Source organism: Theobroma cacao, chromosome 5 (genome assembly GCF_053813885.1).
Source record: "Theobroma cacao isolate CCN51 chromosome 5, ASM5381388v1, whole genome shotgun sequence".
In the NCBI taxonomy this organism is placed as follows: domain Eukaryota; kingdom Viridiplantae; phylum Streptophyta; class Magnoliopsida; order Malvales; family Malvaceae; genus Theobroma; species Theobroma cacao.
In genome coordinates this window covers 3,735,057-3,754,161 of record NC_142643.1, presented here as the reverse complement: position 1 = coordinate 3,754,161, position 19,105 = coordinate 3,735,057, and the positions used below count along the sequence as shown (strand labels likewise).

At 35.3% G+C, this 19,105-nt stretch overlaps 3 protein-coding genes across 4 annotated transcripts; 1 reads left to right on the top strand and 2 right to left on the bottom strand.

Annotated features, from left to right (window-relative positions):
- The first annotated feature begins 7,552 nt into the window (after window positions 1-7,552).
- LOC18598055 (Pectin lyase-like superfamily protein) lies at window positions 7,553-11,588 on the top strand. Its single transcript, XM_007027399.3, has 5 exons — window positions 7,553-8,031; window positions 8,599-9,059; window positions 9,637-10,079; window positions 10,622-10,830; window positions 11,279-11,588. Exons 1-5 carry the CDS (start codon window positions 7,901-7,903, stop codon window positions 11,493-11,495), a joined length of 1,461 nt encoding a protein of 486 aa, XP_007027461.3. The 5' UTR covers window positions 7,553-7,900; the 3' UTR covers window positions 11,496-11,588.
- A 1,894-nt stretch (window positions 11,589-13,482) lies between these two features.
- Window positions 13,483-15,541, bottom strand: MYB27 (myb domain protein 27). The gene is made up of 4 exons (XM_007027397.3): window positions 14,325-15,541; window positions 14,106-14,235; window positions 13,933-14,033; window positions 13,483-13,846 (listed from the first exon to the last, which is right to left on the bottom strand). Exons 1-4 carry the CDS (start codon window positions 14,461-14,463, stop codon window positions 13,506-13,508), a joined length of 711 nt encoding a protein of 236 aa, XP_007027459.1. The 5' UTR covers window positions 14,464-15,541; the 3' UTR covers window positions 13,483-13,505.
- Window positions 15,542-15,665: 124 nt separating this feature from the next.
- On the bottom strand, window positions 15,666-18,439 carry LOC18598053 (uncharacterized). Of its 2 annotated transcripts, XM_007027395.3 has the most exons (4): window positions 18,151-18,439; window positions 17,928-18,038; window positions 17,078-17,146; window positions 15,666-16,068 (listed from the first exon to the last, which is right to left on the bottom strand). In XM_007027395.3, the coding sequence occupies exons 1-4, from the start codon at window positions 18,292-18,294 to the stop codon at window positions 16,018-16,020; spliced, it is 375 nt and encodes a 124-aa protein (XP_007027457.3). In that variant the 5' UTR covers window positions 18,295-18,439; the 3' UTR covers window positions 15,666-16,017. The 2 variants fall into 2 exon arrangements, with proteins under 2 accessions (XP_007027457.3, XP_007027458.3); XM_007027396.3 differs by lacking the exon at window positions 17,078-17,146 and having other exon boundaries at window positions 18,151-18,410.
- Window positions 18,440-19,105: the final 666 nt, after the last annotated feature.

Below are 19,105 nucleotides of genomic sequence, written 5' to 3'. Positions count from 1 at the left end.
TAAAAATTTTATTAAAATAATTATTTAAAATTATTTAAATAAAGTTAAAATAATATTTGATTATTAATTTTTAACAAGTTAATAAACGTGTTACATATACATATTTAAATATAATTAACATAATTAATTAAACGTGTTTTAAATGTTTTACTTGTATATGATACTTTAAGATATGAAAATTTTCATGTTATTAAACGTGTTAGATATGATTAAATATGAAACGCGTTAATGTTAAATCAAACTTGTTTAATCTCGTATTTTCTCATATCGTATTTAAAATTATCAAATCTACGTTAGAGCTAACCTAAAAGACTTCATGAACTTGTTCTTCCATTGTTTTTAATTATCCATCTTTTTAATGCAGAGACTTTATGCAAAGTTAGTGTACTCGATTCTTATTAGTTGTTGTTCTCTTGCTTTAATTATGTTGACGGAGTACGTGTATCTTTTATTTGAACTCTCACCGGACAAAATATCTGGCTTCGACTTGAAGATACAAACAAAAACCCATGGAAAGACAAACGTGTACATCTGTTATGGATACACACGTTTAAGAACAGGAACAATAATATCTCCCCTGTTTCATGGTGGATATAACTTTCTCCAGATTGTCTTCTTATTTTATTACTTCAAAAATCTGCCATCTTTTCCCAGAATCCTCCTTTCCCTATGAATACCATGCATACGCGTATTGATAATAGGATCTGGTGGCCCCCTTCATACGGTAAGGTGGTACTTTCCCATTCGGGGATTGAATTGCAATAAGCAGTGCTCCTTGTAGATAATACTATCGATTGCAACACAGAAAATGGAGCATTATATCACAGTTAACTATAACTAGTGACCTGATCCCTTATTAATGGAAATTCCACAATCAGATTTTTCTAAGCCTTCCACCTACTCTCTGTTTCCACTTTTCTTGTTATAAGTAGCTCTTTATCTGCCTTTCAAACATCCAAACTGCTATAGCAGTAGCCTAAAACTACCAAGCCACATGGCCAGGAATTTCCTGTTCTTCTCATTGTTCCTACTGCTTCTTGTGCCAAACATGGCTTTTGCCAGCAACAGAAGGATGCTGATTGTTGAAGGTAACATTACCAGCAAAGACAAGAAGAACCTGCCAGTGGAAAGTTCAGATGCTGACGGCTAGCCTGGTATAAATAATCACCATAGCATTCCAAGGCAGTCATGGGATAATGGCCAGCGACCATCTGAATCTGATCAAACGCCTGCCAATGATCATACTTAAGTCTCTCTGCTTGCAATTGTTTCAAAATGGAACTACTACTCTATTTCCTGCATTAATTATATGTTAAGAAAGGTTGGGTAACGCATGGTCAAGCTTGGAAAGGGTCCAGGTTTTTCCCCCCTTTTTAGTGAAGGTCGTAAACATGCAAGTAATCCATGCATGAAGGTCGTCTAGTTTCGGCAAGTTTGAATACAATGAATGTAAAAAAAAAAAACGATGAAGCGACAAAAAAAGTGTCATGTAAGAAACTAGTTGCATCTAAATAATGGGTTTTAAAGTCAAACATGACTGCATGGAGAAGAAATAGAAGCGTTTGATTGGTTTGTTTCTCTACTAGTAATTATTTACTTTTGTTTATTGCCATGTGTGTCTTTTAAATTGCTTCCAGAATTCTGGATTTCTGTTGTCTTCTTGTATCAGCACCAGCAGTGCCTTGTTCATGATGATTTGGTTGCAAGTCTTCCTTTTATTTTTTGGTCAATCAACTGTACTAAAGAACAGGAGAGCAGAGTAGGTTGAAGGTGAGGGTTGGCATTCATTTGGTTGCTCTGAAGAAAGACATTTTCCATGTTTCACACTCTATTTCTTTAAAAATAATGAGCTTTTTTTTTTTTTTTTAACACGGTCTTAGTTCTCTCCATTTTATTTTCTTCAATTATTCTCAACGTTGTTAGTGTGCTTATTTTGAACACGCTTGGACATCAACTACTTTGATTTTGGAAGTTTTTCTGGATTTGCACCGCGGTATGAATAAGGATTACGGTTGATAAGATGATTGTATAAATTAAATCAATTATTTAATAAAATTATAGTATAATATTATTACGTAATTGGATTAAAATATTTAATTAGATTTAGTTTATGAACATAATTAATATTTTATATATATACTTCATTCCTTTTTATAATATGTAGAATTTTTTCTAATATAAGATTTATCTTGTAAATATAAATAAAAGGTTAAGAAAGAAAATAAAATAGTGTAGAAATATAAATAAAGGAATGATGTGTCACGGATTTTATATTACTAAAAGATGAGGTGGATTTTGGGAATATAAATATAGATTTTTTACCAACTATTAAATATGTCTTTTGGATTGGAAATATGAGTTTTTGATTTATAGGCTTATTTAAGTTTTATTTTCAAAATTTAAGACCGTACGAGATTAATTTAAATTTTGACTTGTGATTCGAATCTTCACTAATATGGGGTTCCTATGAAAGATACAATGGTCAAGATAGACTAAAATTAGTGTAGGAGTCTCTTTCTTTTACGAGTAAAGAATAAAAACAATAGAAGCATTGCACAATTAGATGAGATAGAATGTTGCGGATATCACATTAGTAAGAGATGTGATGGATATTGAGCATATAAATATAAACTTTTTATCGCTTATTATATATATCTTTTAAGTTAAAAATATAGACTTATGATTTACAAATTTAAATTTTGAATTTTATTTTCAAAATTTAAAACCTTTGACACGTGACACGAAGTGAAAGCTTAATATTACCCAAATTCCGACTCTATGCTTGTTATTGAGGTGTTCAATAAAAGCCCAATTGCTGACACTTGTCAAAGTTGGGCTGGGCCAGTAAGGGTTTTGCTATGCTTAACAAACCTAATGATCAAGAGATCTAAGGGTTAGCCGCCCTAGGTTTGTAAAAGACTTCTCATTAATTAGAGTTGGAAAATTTAAACTTTACTTTTTTTTTTCCTGTTTTAACATAAGACTTTTCTAAGGAGTACTTAGACCATTTTAAGGTGGTATTTATAGTAATACAAAATTTTCATAAAATAAAATAGCTGATAATTTTTTATACGATGATTTTCAATGTATTAAATGATAATATTTAATATATATAATAACTTTAAAGAGCACTGTCGCTATATGTGGACAAAAACCTTTACCACATTGGCTTACATATAATCTCGAACCATAACCAAGTTGGAAAAAGTCAGTCCTAGCTCTTCTCCCCATACAAAAATAAAGATTTCAACAAGTTTTGAATCTTCAAATTTTCATCCATGGAACTTTGATTTGCTAGGAAAAGGAGTTCATTTTTATCCGGAAGAAATGAGAAAAAGTTGTTCACCTCCCGCAATCTAAGCCAACCGAGGGAAGAACAAAATCTTCTTGCCACCAAAGGCCAATGAATAAACAAGGAGAAATTGTTACCTCCCTCCCGAGGTGCATGCCAAGTTTACCATCAGGCTTTACCTGTATATGGGCAGAAGTTAGGGTTACAAAAGCCATAATTTTGTCCGTTAAAGATTGAAGAATGATTTTTAATCTCTTATAGAAACCTTTAACTAAACTGATGGGAGTGTGAGGTTCTCCCAAAAGGGTGAAAAGTTTCGTAAAAATCAAAATGGGCCATGGCAGAAGCAATTATGATGCCTGTCCATTTGGTATTTAGTTTATTGATGATATGATTTTTAAGTGTAGCGTATCCAAATGGACATGATGGTAACTACTCACTTTATCACACTTCACCATGTTTCACCAAAGCCAAGAACTACTACTAAAAAGGTTATCTTTAACGGGATCTATATATGCTTTTAAATCCCTCCATCCTCAACCAATCAAATATAATATATTGCCTCTCAATGACTTTAAATATATAAAAAAATGAGATAATAAAATTCGAGATTAAATGATTGGGCAATCCCGAGGGAAAGAAAGAGAGAAAATAAAAATGGGGTTTCTGCTCTCAACAAGATTCGGTGGTTGAAAAAAGAGAACATAAGAATTTGTGGACGCCAAGGGTGATGGTGTACTAGCTATGCCTATTAAGTCCTTCGCACTATCCTAATTACTAACTAGAAAGCAATCAACTTTTATAAATTCAGTATAAGTGCATTAGAGTATTTAATTCAACATGGGAGATATAAGTATCTCATTATTCATAGAATTCGATTTTTTTTTAATTTCCTGACAGGTATATATGTGTTCTTTTATTCAAAACATTAGATTCGGATTAAATCTATTCTCTTAAAATTAACAAAGTTTGAATACTTTTATATTTTATATTCGATTAAGAAAGGAGATTCTATTTCTATTCTTTAAGTGTAAATGTATATCAATTGCTTAGTCAAATATTAGAAATAAAAATAAACATTTTTACTAGAAATTAAAAGGGTGTAATAAAATCGTTGTGATAACTTATAGATACGCTAAAATATAAAAAAAATATATAACAATTGAAACCAATGAGATTTGCAATTAATATAATAAAATTATACTTGTGTGTCACAGCATGCATGAACATTTATAAATACTTGTTATGATTTTCAATATAGGCCAATAATGTTACTGTTTTTGGATAAGATTCACTGACTATATCTTGACTTAGATTGTCCATTTAAAGTAAAAGGTGGAGTATAATGTATTTTTGACATGTAAAATTTGACTAAAGGCAGCATACTCTAAGACTATGATGGGTATTATTAATAATAGTCTCTAATTTTCAAAGATATGGGACCTGCCAAATAATCAAGAGTCAAAAAGTAATCTTCCATTGGGCCCTCATGCAGGGTTGTTCTGTGAGTGCAAGTCATAAGGTGGGACCAATTCCTTGTATAATTTCAGGGCCTATCTCTTACAAATTTATGTCCAAATCCATCTTTTTGTCCTGAGATTTTCAATAATTTTCCTCCTAAATTTTCTGGGATATATAATATGAAAAATCAGTGGGCGGAAATTATATTTTCTTAATTTTTATTGCTAATTTTTGGGTCCTAAAACTTCCTTGCTATAATAATATCCTCTCTCTAAAATAAAAGAAAAAGAAAATCCAATATCTAAGGTGGATGCAAAAGGCTTTAAGCCTCACAAAACCCAACCTGTTTTTTTTTTTTTGATTTTTTTTTCATTAAATCCGAAAAGCTTTATCCAACAGATGCATTAATTCAACAGCTTCTTTCTTTCTTTTTTTCTTTTTCTCATGTTAAAGAAGAAGATAGGGAATTTTCTATAGTATCTGAGCTTTCTTCTGTTTGTCGTTTTAGGTCTACATGACAACCACTTTACATGTTGTAGAGGAAAGGAATAATATGAATACAGTTTCTTTCTCATGTCAGCAACATATTTCCAAGGGGCAGGATTTCGCATCTCTGACTTGAAAGCATTCAGTGCTTTGCCTGTAAAACATGCTACACCTTTTTTCTCTCCAATGAACGAGAGTTTGTTTTGGTAAAAATATGTATTACGTTGTTAATTAACGTCAAACTTTTGGATCAACCAGTTTGACAATTCATTACAAAGCAAACGTGATAAGCTACACATTTTCAGACGTAACTAGTAACTAGTATTTGGCTGGAAAGTGAGTAATGCTGCCTTGGATACTTAGAAAAAACATATCTGAATTATTTAAGTAAATTCGAATAAGGTTTTATTCATTTATTGTGTTCAATAAAACTCTTATAATTTTACTTTAGATCAAATAAATCTTTATAATTAACAGATGACTATTCTTAATCAAAACGTCATTTGTCATTTTATATGTATTGACGTGTTATAGTGAATGTTGACATAACACAATAAAATGATCACGTGATATTTTTTACTCTCTATGTTAATATTATATAAATATAAAAAATGACATTTTGATTAATTATTATTTATCATAAGAGTCTATTTGATCTAAAAATTAAATTATAAGTTGTGTAATAAAAAATATTTAAATTTTTTTAAATAGTTTTTTTTTAAAAAGGTGTGAACTATTTTACGGGAGTGTTAGGTCTATTTCCTACATTGGCCAGAGCTTTTGACTTTTTTGATAAATGCTTTTTCTTGCGTGATTACCGATAAGTAATAACATTTTGGGAAAGCTTCAGTTTAGATTAATTTGGGTTTTCTAGTCAGTAATTAATTCACTTACATTTATTTGGAAGAAAACTTAAATAAAGTTCACTTCTTCATATGAATTTTTTCCTGTTTGAAACACCATAATAGAATTCACTGCGAATAATTTTGTTTCTATATAGTAATGATCTTCACTTGGAGTTGAAGGTAGCATTCAACTGACCCAGAGCAAAAATCTAACTTGGACATGTTGATAAAAAGGCCACCATTGGGCAGGAACGCCGCTCCTCTCTAGCTCCCAAATCCTACAATCTTTCCTTCTCTATTAGTGGAGGAAAAGCAATGTAAAGGGTGATAAAGGGTAAAGAGAGGAGGAGCGAGGGACCCAAAATAAGAAAGGGAAACAGAAAAATGGAAGCAGCAGTTTTTATTCATGAGAGTGATCTGTTTTTCCTTTAGTTTGTCGTCCCCCCATGTCCATGAAAAGAAGAGGAGAGAGTGGGTATTGCATTTCTAGCCGGATTCATCGGGGAGAGTCTGCACGCCATTCATCCATCCATTCTTAAACTATAATACTGCCACTGCCCATTGCTATACTTTTTACAACTTAGAGGATACCCCGGAATTATGTTACTATATACTGTTGTTAATTTATTGGTCATTGTGCCTTTGAAGTTGAATATTTGTTCCAAGTTGCGCCACCCTAAGCATTTGGAAACGAATTGCCTTTCTTCCTTTCCATGTGTCATCTTGTTCCCGACTCAAGTCTCTGTCTTTCCACTCGCTGCAATTTATTTTATGTTTCTAGATCAAACAATTTCATGATTCGAGGTGTCATCTTCACTCATTTAGTCATTCATGGCACATTCATATTGCACTTCTATGGCATGCAAGTACCTCACAATAATGTGTGTGTATATCAGCATCAAAAGTTTAACAAAATGATGAAGACAAGTAACTGATAACACAAGATGCAAAAGACCAGGTTACGTTTCTCTAGTTTATTTGGATGGTTTAAGGTTTTAATTAGTAAAATGGTGTGTGTTCTTCTGTTAGTTCTTGAGCTTAATTGAAGTGGTTAAGTGGGGTAATTTGGAATTTGAAGTGCTCTTTTGTACAAAAAGACAAGATAAATGTTCTGTATAAAAGAGACAGGAAGTTCTTTCATATTCTAACAGGACATGATTTTATCCATAGAATTCAAGGAAACTAGTTTAGTTTTGGTCTTGAAACCAGGAATGAGGAATGGGAAGTGGGAACAGGAATACAGGATAGAGGAATATTCACGCTATAGTGCTGAAGCTTGACTTAACCAATCTCTATAGTAGTGTTCCCTGTTTGCATTCTTCACTGTTTAACGGTTCTTTCGTGTATTGCCCTATCAGCAATCACTGAACACTGTTTTGAACAACAAACCCATCCTGCACGTAGAATGACAAAAAACTCCCTACATTGTCCACAATTATCAAGAAAGCTAGACACCAGTTCCTCGAGAGTGGGCGGATTCCCAGAGTAAGAGAGGGAAGATGTTTCTCTCACTCACTCTCTCTCTCCCTCCCCTGTTTGTTTCTTTTCTCCCCTTTTTAACTCCATTAAATGAATCCAAAAGTCTACTACAATGATTATAAATCAAAGCGCACATGAGCACAGTGTTAGAGTGAGTTAGAAAGTTGAGTGAGAGAAGGTACAGTGCAGTCATCTTTTCCACTCAATTTTTCTCCAAAATGCAGCTCTCCAACTTCTAATTCTATGTTCATTCTTAGATTTTAGCAAAGCTAACCTTTCAAATCACTTAAAATCCCAGGAAATAACCAACTTATCACAGTACTGTTCTTCGGAAACAATGTTGCCCAGCAACTACATTGCCCTATTCTTTCTCCTGAGCTCATTTGCTCCACTTGGTAAAGCAACATTCAACCTCACCTTTCCCACCCCACATCCCAACCCTGATGAAGTTGTTCAAGATGTTCAAAGGTACAATGTAGTACGCACGCTGCCTTTTTTTCCCCCATAAGCTTATAGCTCTGTCATTTTCTTTTTGCATATCTTAGCCAGGCTTACGTTCGGAGTAAAAATGCCTCGTTTCTTAGTCTTTGTGATGATCTATCTGTTCTGCATTTTGAGTGTTTGCTTAGATTACTTAGGCTTCAAACTGTTGTTCTCGGAAGTGTAAATATCTTTATCCCAACCCAAGGAACAAGGTTTCTCTTTGCTTCTCTGCATTGTCATTTTCTTGGATTATTCTATTTTTTCCTTGCATTTTGTTCTTTATTTTGTTTGAGTTTTAATCTTTAAGGCAATATCCAAGCTGTTTTCTAGGGTTTTACAGTACTATTACTTGCTTTACCTTGTTACTCCACTACTAACAGCTCTCTTCTTTGTATCTTTATCTTTTTAGCCTATTGCCCTTTAATTTTGTTAGGTGTCCACATTCTGTTCTGTTATTTACTCCACTTTTTTTCTGGTAGGTATGTGTTCAGTAGGGTCTTTACTCTTTTATGTGACTCTTAACATCACAATAATTCTCCCAAAATAATGCAGGAGAGTAAATGCTTCCATGTCAAGAAGGCAAACCCTCCAAATTTCCCAAAAAGACCAATCCAATTGCCTAACTGGCAACCCCATAGATGACTGCTGGAAATGTGACCCTGACTGGTCTAACAACCGTCAGCGGCTAGCGGACTGTGCCATAGGGTTTGGCCAGTACGCCCTTGGAGGCAAAGGCGGTGAGTATTACATCGTGACAGATTCATCTGATGATGATGCTGTTACTCCAAAGCCTGGAACTCTTAGATATGCTGTGATTCAGACAGAGCCGCTATGGATTGTGTTCCCAAGTAACATGCTCATTAAGCTCAAGCAAGAGCTCATATTTAATAGCTACAAGACTTTGGATGGACGTGGGGCTAATGTGCACATTGTGGGTGGTGGGTGCATTACTCTGCAGTATATCAGCAATGTCATTATTCACAATATACACATTCATCACTGTGTTCAATCAGGTAAGAACACTATAAATTTAGTGTATTAAATTACTAGTGGCAGTTATAGGACTTTCCTTTACCATAAATTTATGATGAGAAATAGCTTCCTAACAGGGTAAGTTGTAGAATTGATTAATAGATCCTCTTACAGTTTCATTTAATGAGATAACACCTTGGAAAATTTGCACTCAGAAATGACAGATCCTCTCACTTCCAAGCCTCAAGTTCATTTTCTGTTAATGTTATTATTTTTAAGAATACAACAGTATCCACTGCTTGTAGGTGAAAAGAAAATTTTAGGGAATGAGAATTCGAACAAAGTGCTTAAAGATGGAATAACTTGCGAAGGCAGATTTTATGATTGATTATCTCACTTTTGGAAGCAAATATCCTACAAAGGTTCATCAGGGATTAGGATTCCTTTCATTTCTTTTTTGAAAGTAAGGGTCCCAACTACACAAAATAAGATTAATTCAAGTTTTAACCTTTGTTTCGTTTTCAATAATTCCATTTTCCGACCCTCTGCATAGACACTTACTTCGCAAATAATGGTTCTTAAATGGTATTAACATCTGCCAAATTTGTGCCTATACAGGTGAGGCTAATGTGCGGTCTAGCCCAACCCATTATGGCTGGCGAACAGAGTCAGACGGTGATGGGATCTCCATCTTTGGCTCCAAGGACCTCTGGATAGATCATTGCTCCCTGTCCCACTGCAAGGATGGCCTGATTGATGCAGTGATGGGATCAACAGGGATCACAATATCAAACAATTTTTTCTCCCATCACAATGAGGTGATGCTGTTGGGTCACAGCGATGACTATAAGCCTGACTCTGGCATGCAAGTGACCATTGCCTTTAATCACTTCGGTGAAAAATTGGTTCAAAGAATGCCTAGATGCAGACGAGGATATATACATGTGGTGAACAATGATTTCACGCAATGGGAAATGTATGCCATTGGAGGTAGTGGTAACCCTACCATTAACAGCCAAGGGAATCGTTACACTGCTCCTTCTAACTCTAATGCCAAGGAGGTAAATCGTTTCTAACTTCCTAGTGCTATTTGCTTTTGGTTCTTTGAGGAGTTCGTTGGTAAGTTTGAAATAAGGCTCAAATCACCGCAAATCATGTACCTTTTTCAAGGTGGGGTCGTCTGAAAGTGAAAGTAATTGATATGTTTTTGAAGGGTCTTAAAGCTGGAAACCATTACAAGTTTGCACGCAGTCCGAACTTGTCTTTATTTTCCATGAGATGAGGTCTTTGTGGACAGTCCCAGTAGCACCCCATTGGTCCATTAAACAATCCAAGCGAAGGATTCCACGGCGTCATGTCATGCACTTTTCAATATTCTTATTATACTTTTAACACAGATCGTCACTAGTAAATTGTCATACTTACTTCAACCTTTCATGTCATATAGTTTTATCTTACTGTTGTTTTGAACAGAAACAAGTCCTAGCACTATTTTAAGAACTGGGTTATGAATAGTTTTCTTGATCAAGTGACTGAAAATGTATGAACTGGTGACTAGCATTTTTGCGACAGAGTATAACGTGTTACTTGGTGATGCTTGCAGGTTACAAAACGGGTTGAGACAGCAGAAGGAGATTGGAGGGACTGGAATTGGAGATCGGAGGGTGATATAATGGTCAATGGAGCCTTCTTCGTGGCATCAGGTGAAGGAGTTGAGGTCAAGTATGAGAAAGCTTACAGCGTTGAGCCCAAATCTGCTGTTCTCATTGACCAGCTCACTATGCACTCTGGTGTTCTCGGAGTTGGCGGCAGGTATTCATAATTTTACTACTCTTTCTTTGCCTTCTATTTCTCTCTCTTTCCGCCTTTTCAGTTTTCACTCTTTGCTTTCCCTTTAAAACTCTTTTTCTTTAGGTAAATTTCACAAAGCTCCCTCTACATACCCTTTTTATCAGCTAATCCATCATGTCATCCAGTGGGTTAGCCCATTGCAAAATTATGATGGGGTTTCCCAATACTGGAAAGATGGGCTTTTCTCAAAGCCTGATTAGTTTTGGACATGCCCAATGATTCAAATTTTCTCATTCCTGGGTCCAAGCCATCATCTTGGGCTCCTTTGGGTCCCAACATGGTTGGTCGAAACTCCAAAGTAATTTTAGCCTCCTTAGCACTAAAAAAGAAATGTACATGCTTCAGTGGTCACTAGGCAAAAATCTGTAATACTTTCTGAGAAAGTCCAAATTTTAATGATGACGAGCAGGGACAACAACTTGGGAAAGTGGAGCAGTGGAGCCAACGGTGGTGGAGCCGGTTTCAGCTCAGGCGAAGACGACGGCGACGAGGACTACTCAGATGAAATGTCAGGAAGCAACGTGCCACTATCACCACCCTTTTCTAACCCTGCCCTTTTCTCTCTTTTTAATGCAATGTCAAGCTTTTTATTGTTGTACACTATACCCCTATCATCCATGTTATAACAACAGGACAAGTTAATGACTTTGTTTCCTTTTTGGTTCTACCAGCTTACAAAAAAAGGCTGGTGTTTGATTATCAGAAATTAACTTCCATCATCTGCTGGCTGCTCTTTTCTCTACTGCCCCCCTCCACTTGTAACACATCATTCACAATTAAAGTTTTTAATTGAAAGATCTTTGCCTTTAGTGAGGATAAAAAGTGAAGAAGGCGATGAATTGAATGTCCAGAACATGCATGGAAACTCTCTATAATATTGAGGCACGATAAGGTATTTTATTTAGAGAATCCAAACATGCTAAGAGAGAATTTTGTCTCCACCACAACGGAATAATCACTTTTATATACTCATCGACCAACTCGTTTCTAGCCTTTCTTTTTTAGCTTGTGGTGACCTTTTGGAGTTCCTATCTAGTTAATTACTTGACAGGTAATTGGGTTAAGAGATTTTTGGAAGATTTATTATACCTTTAGTATGAAAAGAGTGAATTGGATATTCTTATCTCCTTTGATTAGGAACCTAGGATAAGCTTTATAGCATGTCCTTGTCAAGTAAGAGTACTCTCATCCCTTGAGCAGACAGGTATATAAGATTCTCAACAGATAGAAATGAGACCAACTGTAAATTGACCCTTTTCTTTCACAAACATACAAATCATTAAAAAAGTTATTTAGGAATTTCATTTACTATAATAAAATATTATGATCATCTTCTACCTCAAGGTACCAAATTGGAACTGATGTCTTTTACATTTCTGGCTAGAGGATGATGTATTTGCGATTTGCATCCAGTTCTAGTCCACTCGTTTGTCACCAACGAGCTCTGTCTCTCGTGCTGTTTTAACTTTGTATCCAATCACTGAATCTAAGCTTCTGGCCAACAAAAATCTGAAAGACATTAGTGTTTGGACAGATAGACCAAAGATGATGTAGTTCCATCATACCAAATTCAAAGTCCTAGATTTTTTTAAAGGGAAAAGATTTTAGGGATGCCATATTGTTTCCCCTTGAAATCATGTGTGACGTCTACTAAAGCCAGTTCAGTTCATGTAGCTAGGCTTGTCTTTTGCTCCCACCTCACAGGCTAGCTCGCTAGTTGCTTAAATAGATAAGATTATCTTCGTTTATTTATTGGTACACTCGACCAACTTTGGGGCCCATGAAGATGTATTAGCATATAATTGCTGGCTTTACTAGCTAACGAGCCCTTAAACGATACGCCCGCCTGTAACCCAAAGCCGCCCGGAGGAAAAAGGAAAAAAAGAAAATGGGGCTCTTTTTCTGATCCCATGGTTTGAACTTTGAATGTTTCCCCATGAACCGGTTTAAAAAGTCCAGGTATAATTTGGACAATGAGAATGTCATTTTCACCTTTTTTCTTCTTTGATAGTTAAAGTCATATAAGGGGGAAACTATAGTGACTTCTCCTTTCTTAGAAATAATATACACTACACAATGTTTCTTTCACCTTTTCCCCTCATTTTCTGATGTTTTTTAATTTTCGTTAGAGCCAAATAGTCAGTGATTTCACATTTGGTAGTGCTACTTAATCAATGCCAAATACAATTCATAATGATGTAATTATTTCAGTTGTCCTTTGTCTTATATAATTGGACAGGATCGGAAGAAACAAAGCTGCAAAATACATGCCATGGCTTCAGGCCAAGAAACAGAGAAAGCAGGAGCATATTGCACTTTTCATTTACTTGACAATTTCCAAGCCGTGATCAGCTGTAATCATCTTCATCTAGTCCTTATCTTTTTGGATGTGTTTTATTATTCCTTAACTTTGAAACCCTTTTACCAGAACAGAAAATAGAAAGGCATTTCTTTAAAAAGTGAAAGGATTTTTGAATCTGAACATAGATCAAAGATCAAAGGTTACTGAATTCAGTCCTTGAGAACAGTGTATATATAAACAAGTACGTTTAGGGATAATGCAGTAATGATATGCAAAATGTTTCTGTTTCACATTCTCAAAGCCTCTTCATATTCACATTATAACAGTGTTTGTTTTATTCCATGTTCCAGAGGGAGCCTGAACAGCCCCATAAATCATTCTCCTCGGAAATCCATGCTGGATAACAGTAGCATGAATCCGAGCTATTACAGTGCTGAGATTTTATTTCACTTTGATCACTTGGAAACTCTGGTATCCAATCTGATAACCGCGTTTGATATGGTGAGCTTGTAAGAGTGAAATCTGACAGCCCAACGACATCATAACAACTGTTTTCTGTATCCAAAATATCCTTACAAGGCTTGTAGCTTTCACCATTGTAATTTTGGGCACTGCTACCATCTTCTTGAAACAAGAAAAGTTGTTTGCCATTGTCTCCTCCAAATTGAAAATTTTCTGTTGAAAACTTATGAAGTTGTTAGCAGAAGTAGGCAGAGCTAATACCAGTGGTATTAACAAAAAAAAGGGAAATTGAACGGCACCTTGTTCTTGAATTAGAGCTTTCTTTCTTAAATGAGTTCTCCAGTAGTTCTTGATCTCATTATCAGTTCTCCCTGGCAATCTTCGCGCAATCATTGACCATCTGCAGAAAAGTATGTTAGACTTTAGAGAAGGAAAACTGAAAAGAAAATACAAGATGATGAAAGACTCTCACTTGTTGCCCCATCGCTCATGAAGTTGTAGGATGATCTTTTCTTCTTCAGCACTGATCTGCCCATGCTTTATATTGGGACGCAGATAGTTCAGCCACCTCAACCTGCAACTCTTGCCACTTCTCTTCAGACCTGAAAGTTAACAACTTCTCTATAAGAAAAGACAGCTTTTCATGCAAGAAAAATGAATCATCACAAGTGTTCTTCCTTGTGGATTATACCAGAAACTCTAGCTACATAATCCCATCTCCGGCTTCCCAGAAGTTTCACAAAGGTTATCAATCTCTCATCTTCATCCTCATGCCAAGGCCCTTTACGCAAACTTTCTCCATGCATGGCTGCAGCTGTTTCGTAAGCCATTTTTTTTTTTCTGTTGCAGACGACTAGGGGGGGATGTTTCAAGTCTTCTTATATGAGGAACTGAGGTGGCAAAAAGTGCGGTAGAAAAAGAAAACGAAGGGTGACCAGAAAATCTTACTTGGCACCATAGCTGGAGAACACTAGTTTTGTGGGAAGTCCACAATTGGCTTACATGATTTCATTCTAGTAAGGTTCCAATTGGGTCAATCACAGTCTTTAAATGGATGAAGTTCTATCTCCTTTTGCATCATCATATCTGGCAGTATATGTAGAGGTTCTACTCTGCTTCAACAACTACAAGTTCTCGTTTTGATGTTAGCAGATGGCTAGAGTCCTTTGCCTAAAAACAAAAGTTAAGAAGTGCAATATTTTATTTCAGTAAACGTAATCCGATCAGTAAAGAGAAAGAAAAAGGATATGGACAGTGATTTAGAAGGTACTAAAGAAATAGAATATCAAAATCTGAATCTTGAAGTAACATCTTCCTTCGGCTTGGTAAGAGTGTTATCCTAATTATTTGTCAAGGCATTGTGAAACATCGGTCAAGAACTAAACATTTTTCTCCCTTCCATTCTTCATTGAATATAACCTGGTTTTACTTGTAGTTTCGCTTCTAGGCATTGAGAAACTTCAGCCTAGTTTGTCCCCTTTTGTCCTTTAACCAGCATCTTCCTTGGTGTGGAAGCCCTCCAAGTCCTGGAAAATGCCATTCTTCTAAAAGGCTATGGCCCCATCTTAGCCACCTATCGCAATGATAGGCATTTATTGGAGATGACTGATGTGCCAGCTCTATGAATGAAGCAAAGAATTTTGGGAAGGATACTGCTTGAAGAAGAAATACTTCAAACATACACCACGTTATAGATTAATTAAACATGTGCGGTGGTCGTCATGGCCGCCATAGAGCTTGGCACCTACGGCTCTCAGCCTCTTACCGACCCCCTTTAGGACGTTGGCCAACCTGCAGGGCTGCGGTTTGAATCCTAGCCCCTGCTGTGAAGCTTACTTTAGGGTCTATAATCCCCCTTTAAAAAAGGAGAAAAAACCACTATAGAATAGAAAGAATATTAACGCAGCTTCACATGAAAAACATTGCTCCTTGGCTTTACTTCTAAATTAGTTGACTACTGATACAACTGCAGGCACATCATAGATTACACATCAATGGAACTTTTCAGTGGAACATTTGTAACATGTCAAACTAAGTGAAAGCTCCAATCACACCATTTTTATTAATTTGATGAAGGAAAACCCATAGACATTACTCTCACCAGTATCTGACTCTGAGATGAAAATTCCATAAAAGCATAATATGACCCAAAAAATAGAAGGAACAAAGCCTCTTTATATCATCCAACATATCTCTCCTGACCTATACTATTTCACCTCTTAAGGGGAAAAATGATAAAAAAGAAATTATATAGTAAAAGCTTCTTATTTACAGTCACTCTGCTCGTCTACATGCTGCAACTCTTCATAGCAAGAATGCTTCAGAATAGCCTGCAAGCCCATGTGCTGCTACCTCCTCTTTCAGTAACATAAATGCATTAACCATTAGCGATCAATGAATGACTTATTCATGAGGTTGACAGCATCATCCATGAACTGCATTAACAATAGCTTACAAATTAATCATGAGCCCTTATCATATTCACTTATTTCACGTCAACAAGCAATTTTCTTTTAACCAAGGGAAAAAAGAAAAAAAAAAAAGTCCCCGGGGGGGGGGGGGGGGGGGAGACTAACAGTAACAATAGCCAAAGCTCATACAAAGTACTTCCTCAAACAATACTTCAGGCGTATGGAAACCAGACCATATTTATAAAGTCTCTTTTTGCTTATTTTCACTACCAAAAAAAAAATAAACTTTAGAATCAACCAAGAATATAAGAAAAAAAAGACACATGGAGGCTAAATCTCAGTTTGAAAATCTGATCTTCTACTCTAATCCAATACAAGTATGTAATGTTCTAAATATGTTAAGATCTAAAGAACTAGCCAAAACCATCTAAATTATGCATACAACAAAACCCTCTGTCCATTTCTGCCAATAAATTGTGAGCTCCAGGTCCACCCTCCCCATACCATGGGCTTTGGACTCCCCCCATCTAAAATCCTCCATAAGACCATAGGCCTCAGGACTGATCATCTAAATTGAAGAGTTCACTGCATTTCAAGCAGAACATAAGCTCATATTCTTCCAATCATATTTCACATGAACTTCTTGTAGGTCTTACATGAAAATTATTACTTGAATTTCTAGAAAAAATTCAATACAATAGATTGGACTGCCTTAAAATGGCACAGCATGACAAACAAGAGTAATCTCATTTCCACCTGAACAACCTTAACCCTAAAGACAAGAAATATATGAACAACTAGGCCAGTAAAAGTATTTTGGCATAAAAATGTTTTTCAAACACAAAACTTCTCTATCTCAAGGCTTCAAAACTTTTCTGATGTTGACCAATTTCAAATGTATATGACAACTCTACTCTGAAAAGGTCATTAAAACTAAAAGTTCCTTATCTAAAAGTGCGAGCAAAGCCATAAGTGCATCTGTCTGGGTGCTTAAGAGGACTGAGAGAGGGCATCTAGAACTATGGTGTTTTACCTTCCCAAGCAACTTTAGTTCTTTACCAACTGGCTCCAAAAATTTCAGGTTAACTTCAATTGGCCACACCTGTCAACATGAAAAAAGGAATAGATGATGCGTGTACCAGGCAAAGTTTACACCAAAGGACATAAGAAAAGGAAGATATCTCTATATCAGACACAATGGTTTTGCCAGATAAATGGTACCAACAGTTTACCAAGTTTCACATTAAAGATGAAACATAAAGTACATCTTTTGAGTTTATGGTGCCTTTTCCAAAATATTACTTCAAATGACTTAATGATTAGACCAAACATATAAGTTATTACAGGCTTTCAAAAATATGAAATTTAAAGTTTAAAATAAAAATTTTAATCAAATGGATGCATAAAAAATAGATATATCTAGAAAAAGAGAGAGGTGACTAAACTAGTCAATGTATGGCCAAAGTTAATTAGAATGATGATAAAGAATCATGCAGCAAAGGTTGCAAACACAACATACAAACATTACACAAGTGTTTTTTGTTAAAACCAATGCAACAACCCCTCTAGTCTCATCAGACAAAATCTTCAAAAACCCTAGACAAAGCCTTTTCTAGAAGATGACTAACTATAAAGTAAATAAGCTAAACTAGTGCAACTGTTTCATAGCCAAAACTCCAGGCCACAAGGATGCTCTCTGGTTGTTTTTAAGCTAGTCGTTAGAAATCTAAAAATGTTCCGATAATAACACATTAGATGATTTATCAACGACTACCATTTTGGTATTAAAATTATCACTTTAATGAGAGCATTAAACTGAAAATTTAGAATAGAAAGAAAGACAAAAAGTCTTTTTTTTTCTTCTCCTAAAGGAATGAAAATACCTTCACACCAAGTAATCTAACGGGTGTAATCTGGCCAGGAACAATGCATTCGGGTCCCGCCGCTTCCACAATGGCCTCTGTCGCTAACCCACTTCCTATAGGATCCGGGTGCTGCAAAAGAAAAATCCCAATATTTTTATTTAAAAAAATAAAAAAAAATCAAAAGAGACAGGAAATAGGAAAGACATAAAGATAAGAAGGAAGGGATAAAAGGGTGGGCGACCTTCATGACGGCTAGAGCATAATTGGAATGAGGGGTTTGAGCAAGACGCAAAACAGGGGAGTGGTGGATTTTAGGGATGAATTTTCCAGCAGAGGCCCTCCATGGAGCGTCCTTTTGCAAGGGAGCTCCTCCTTTTCTCGACATGCCTTCTAATTTACGCTGTTGACAACGAAAAAGATAATAAGTTTTTGGGTTTGGGTTTGAAGGGAAGACACAGAAGCTGTGGATAGCCTTTTGAAGCAAAGGCTTCCCGAAGCTGTTTTATTTTGTGGATATTATTTTCATTTATTATGATTATGATATATTGGTTTATTTTTATTTTCGTAGCCATTTTTTTTTCTGTTTTTCTTTTCCTTTCCGGTTTTTCAGTAATAAAATAATTAACCTTTCTTATTTTTGAAATATTCTATTCCATATATATTATTTTCAAAATGAGTAGAAAAGCGTCAAAGGGAGTTCATTAAGTATTTTTTTTATTATAAATGCAATGATTTAAATAGTTTGTTTTATTGAATATTGGAAATTCTTGTAAGACCCAATTACCCTGTATTAGTTTTATTGATAATTAAAATAAAAAGTACATAAGGGAGAGGACCTAAATCGTACCACCAAAATGACATGATTAAGAAAAAAAAGAATTCCTAATACAGGAATTACCATCCTTACAATTATTTTGAATGCAGGAGATAAGTAATTTTCCTATTTACAAGGATTTAAAATAAGCTTATAAAAAATAAAAGTAAAGATGAGGAGTACCACTCTTTTACATTTATCTAAATCTAACATACGGTAAACTAATTTTATCTAATTTTAAAATACCTCGTAACTTCCCTTCTGCATCAGAGAAACCCTGGAGTCCATGATGTTGATGTCCAAGATTAGCTAACAAGTCAGCTGCCTAATTTCCTTCCTTGTGTATGTGAGAGATCCTATATGAAAAATGAGTTAAGCATTG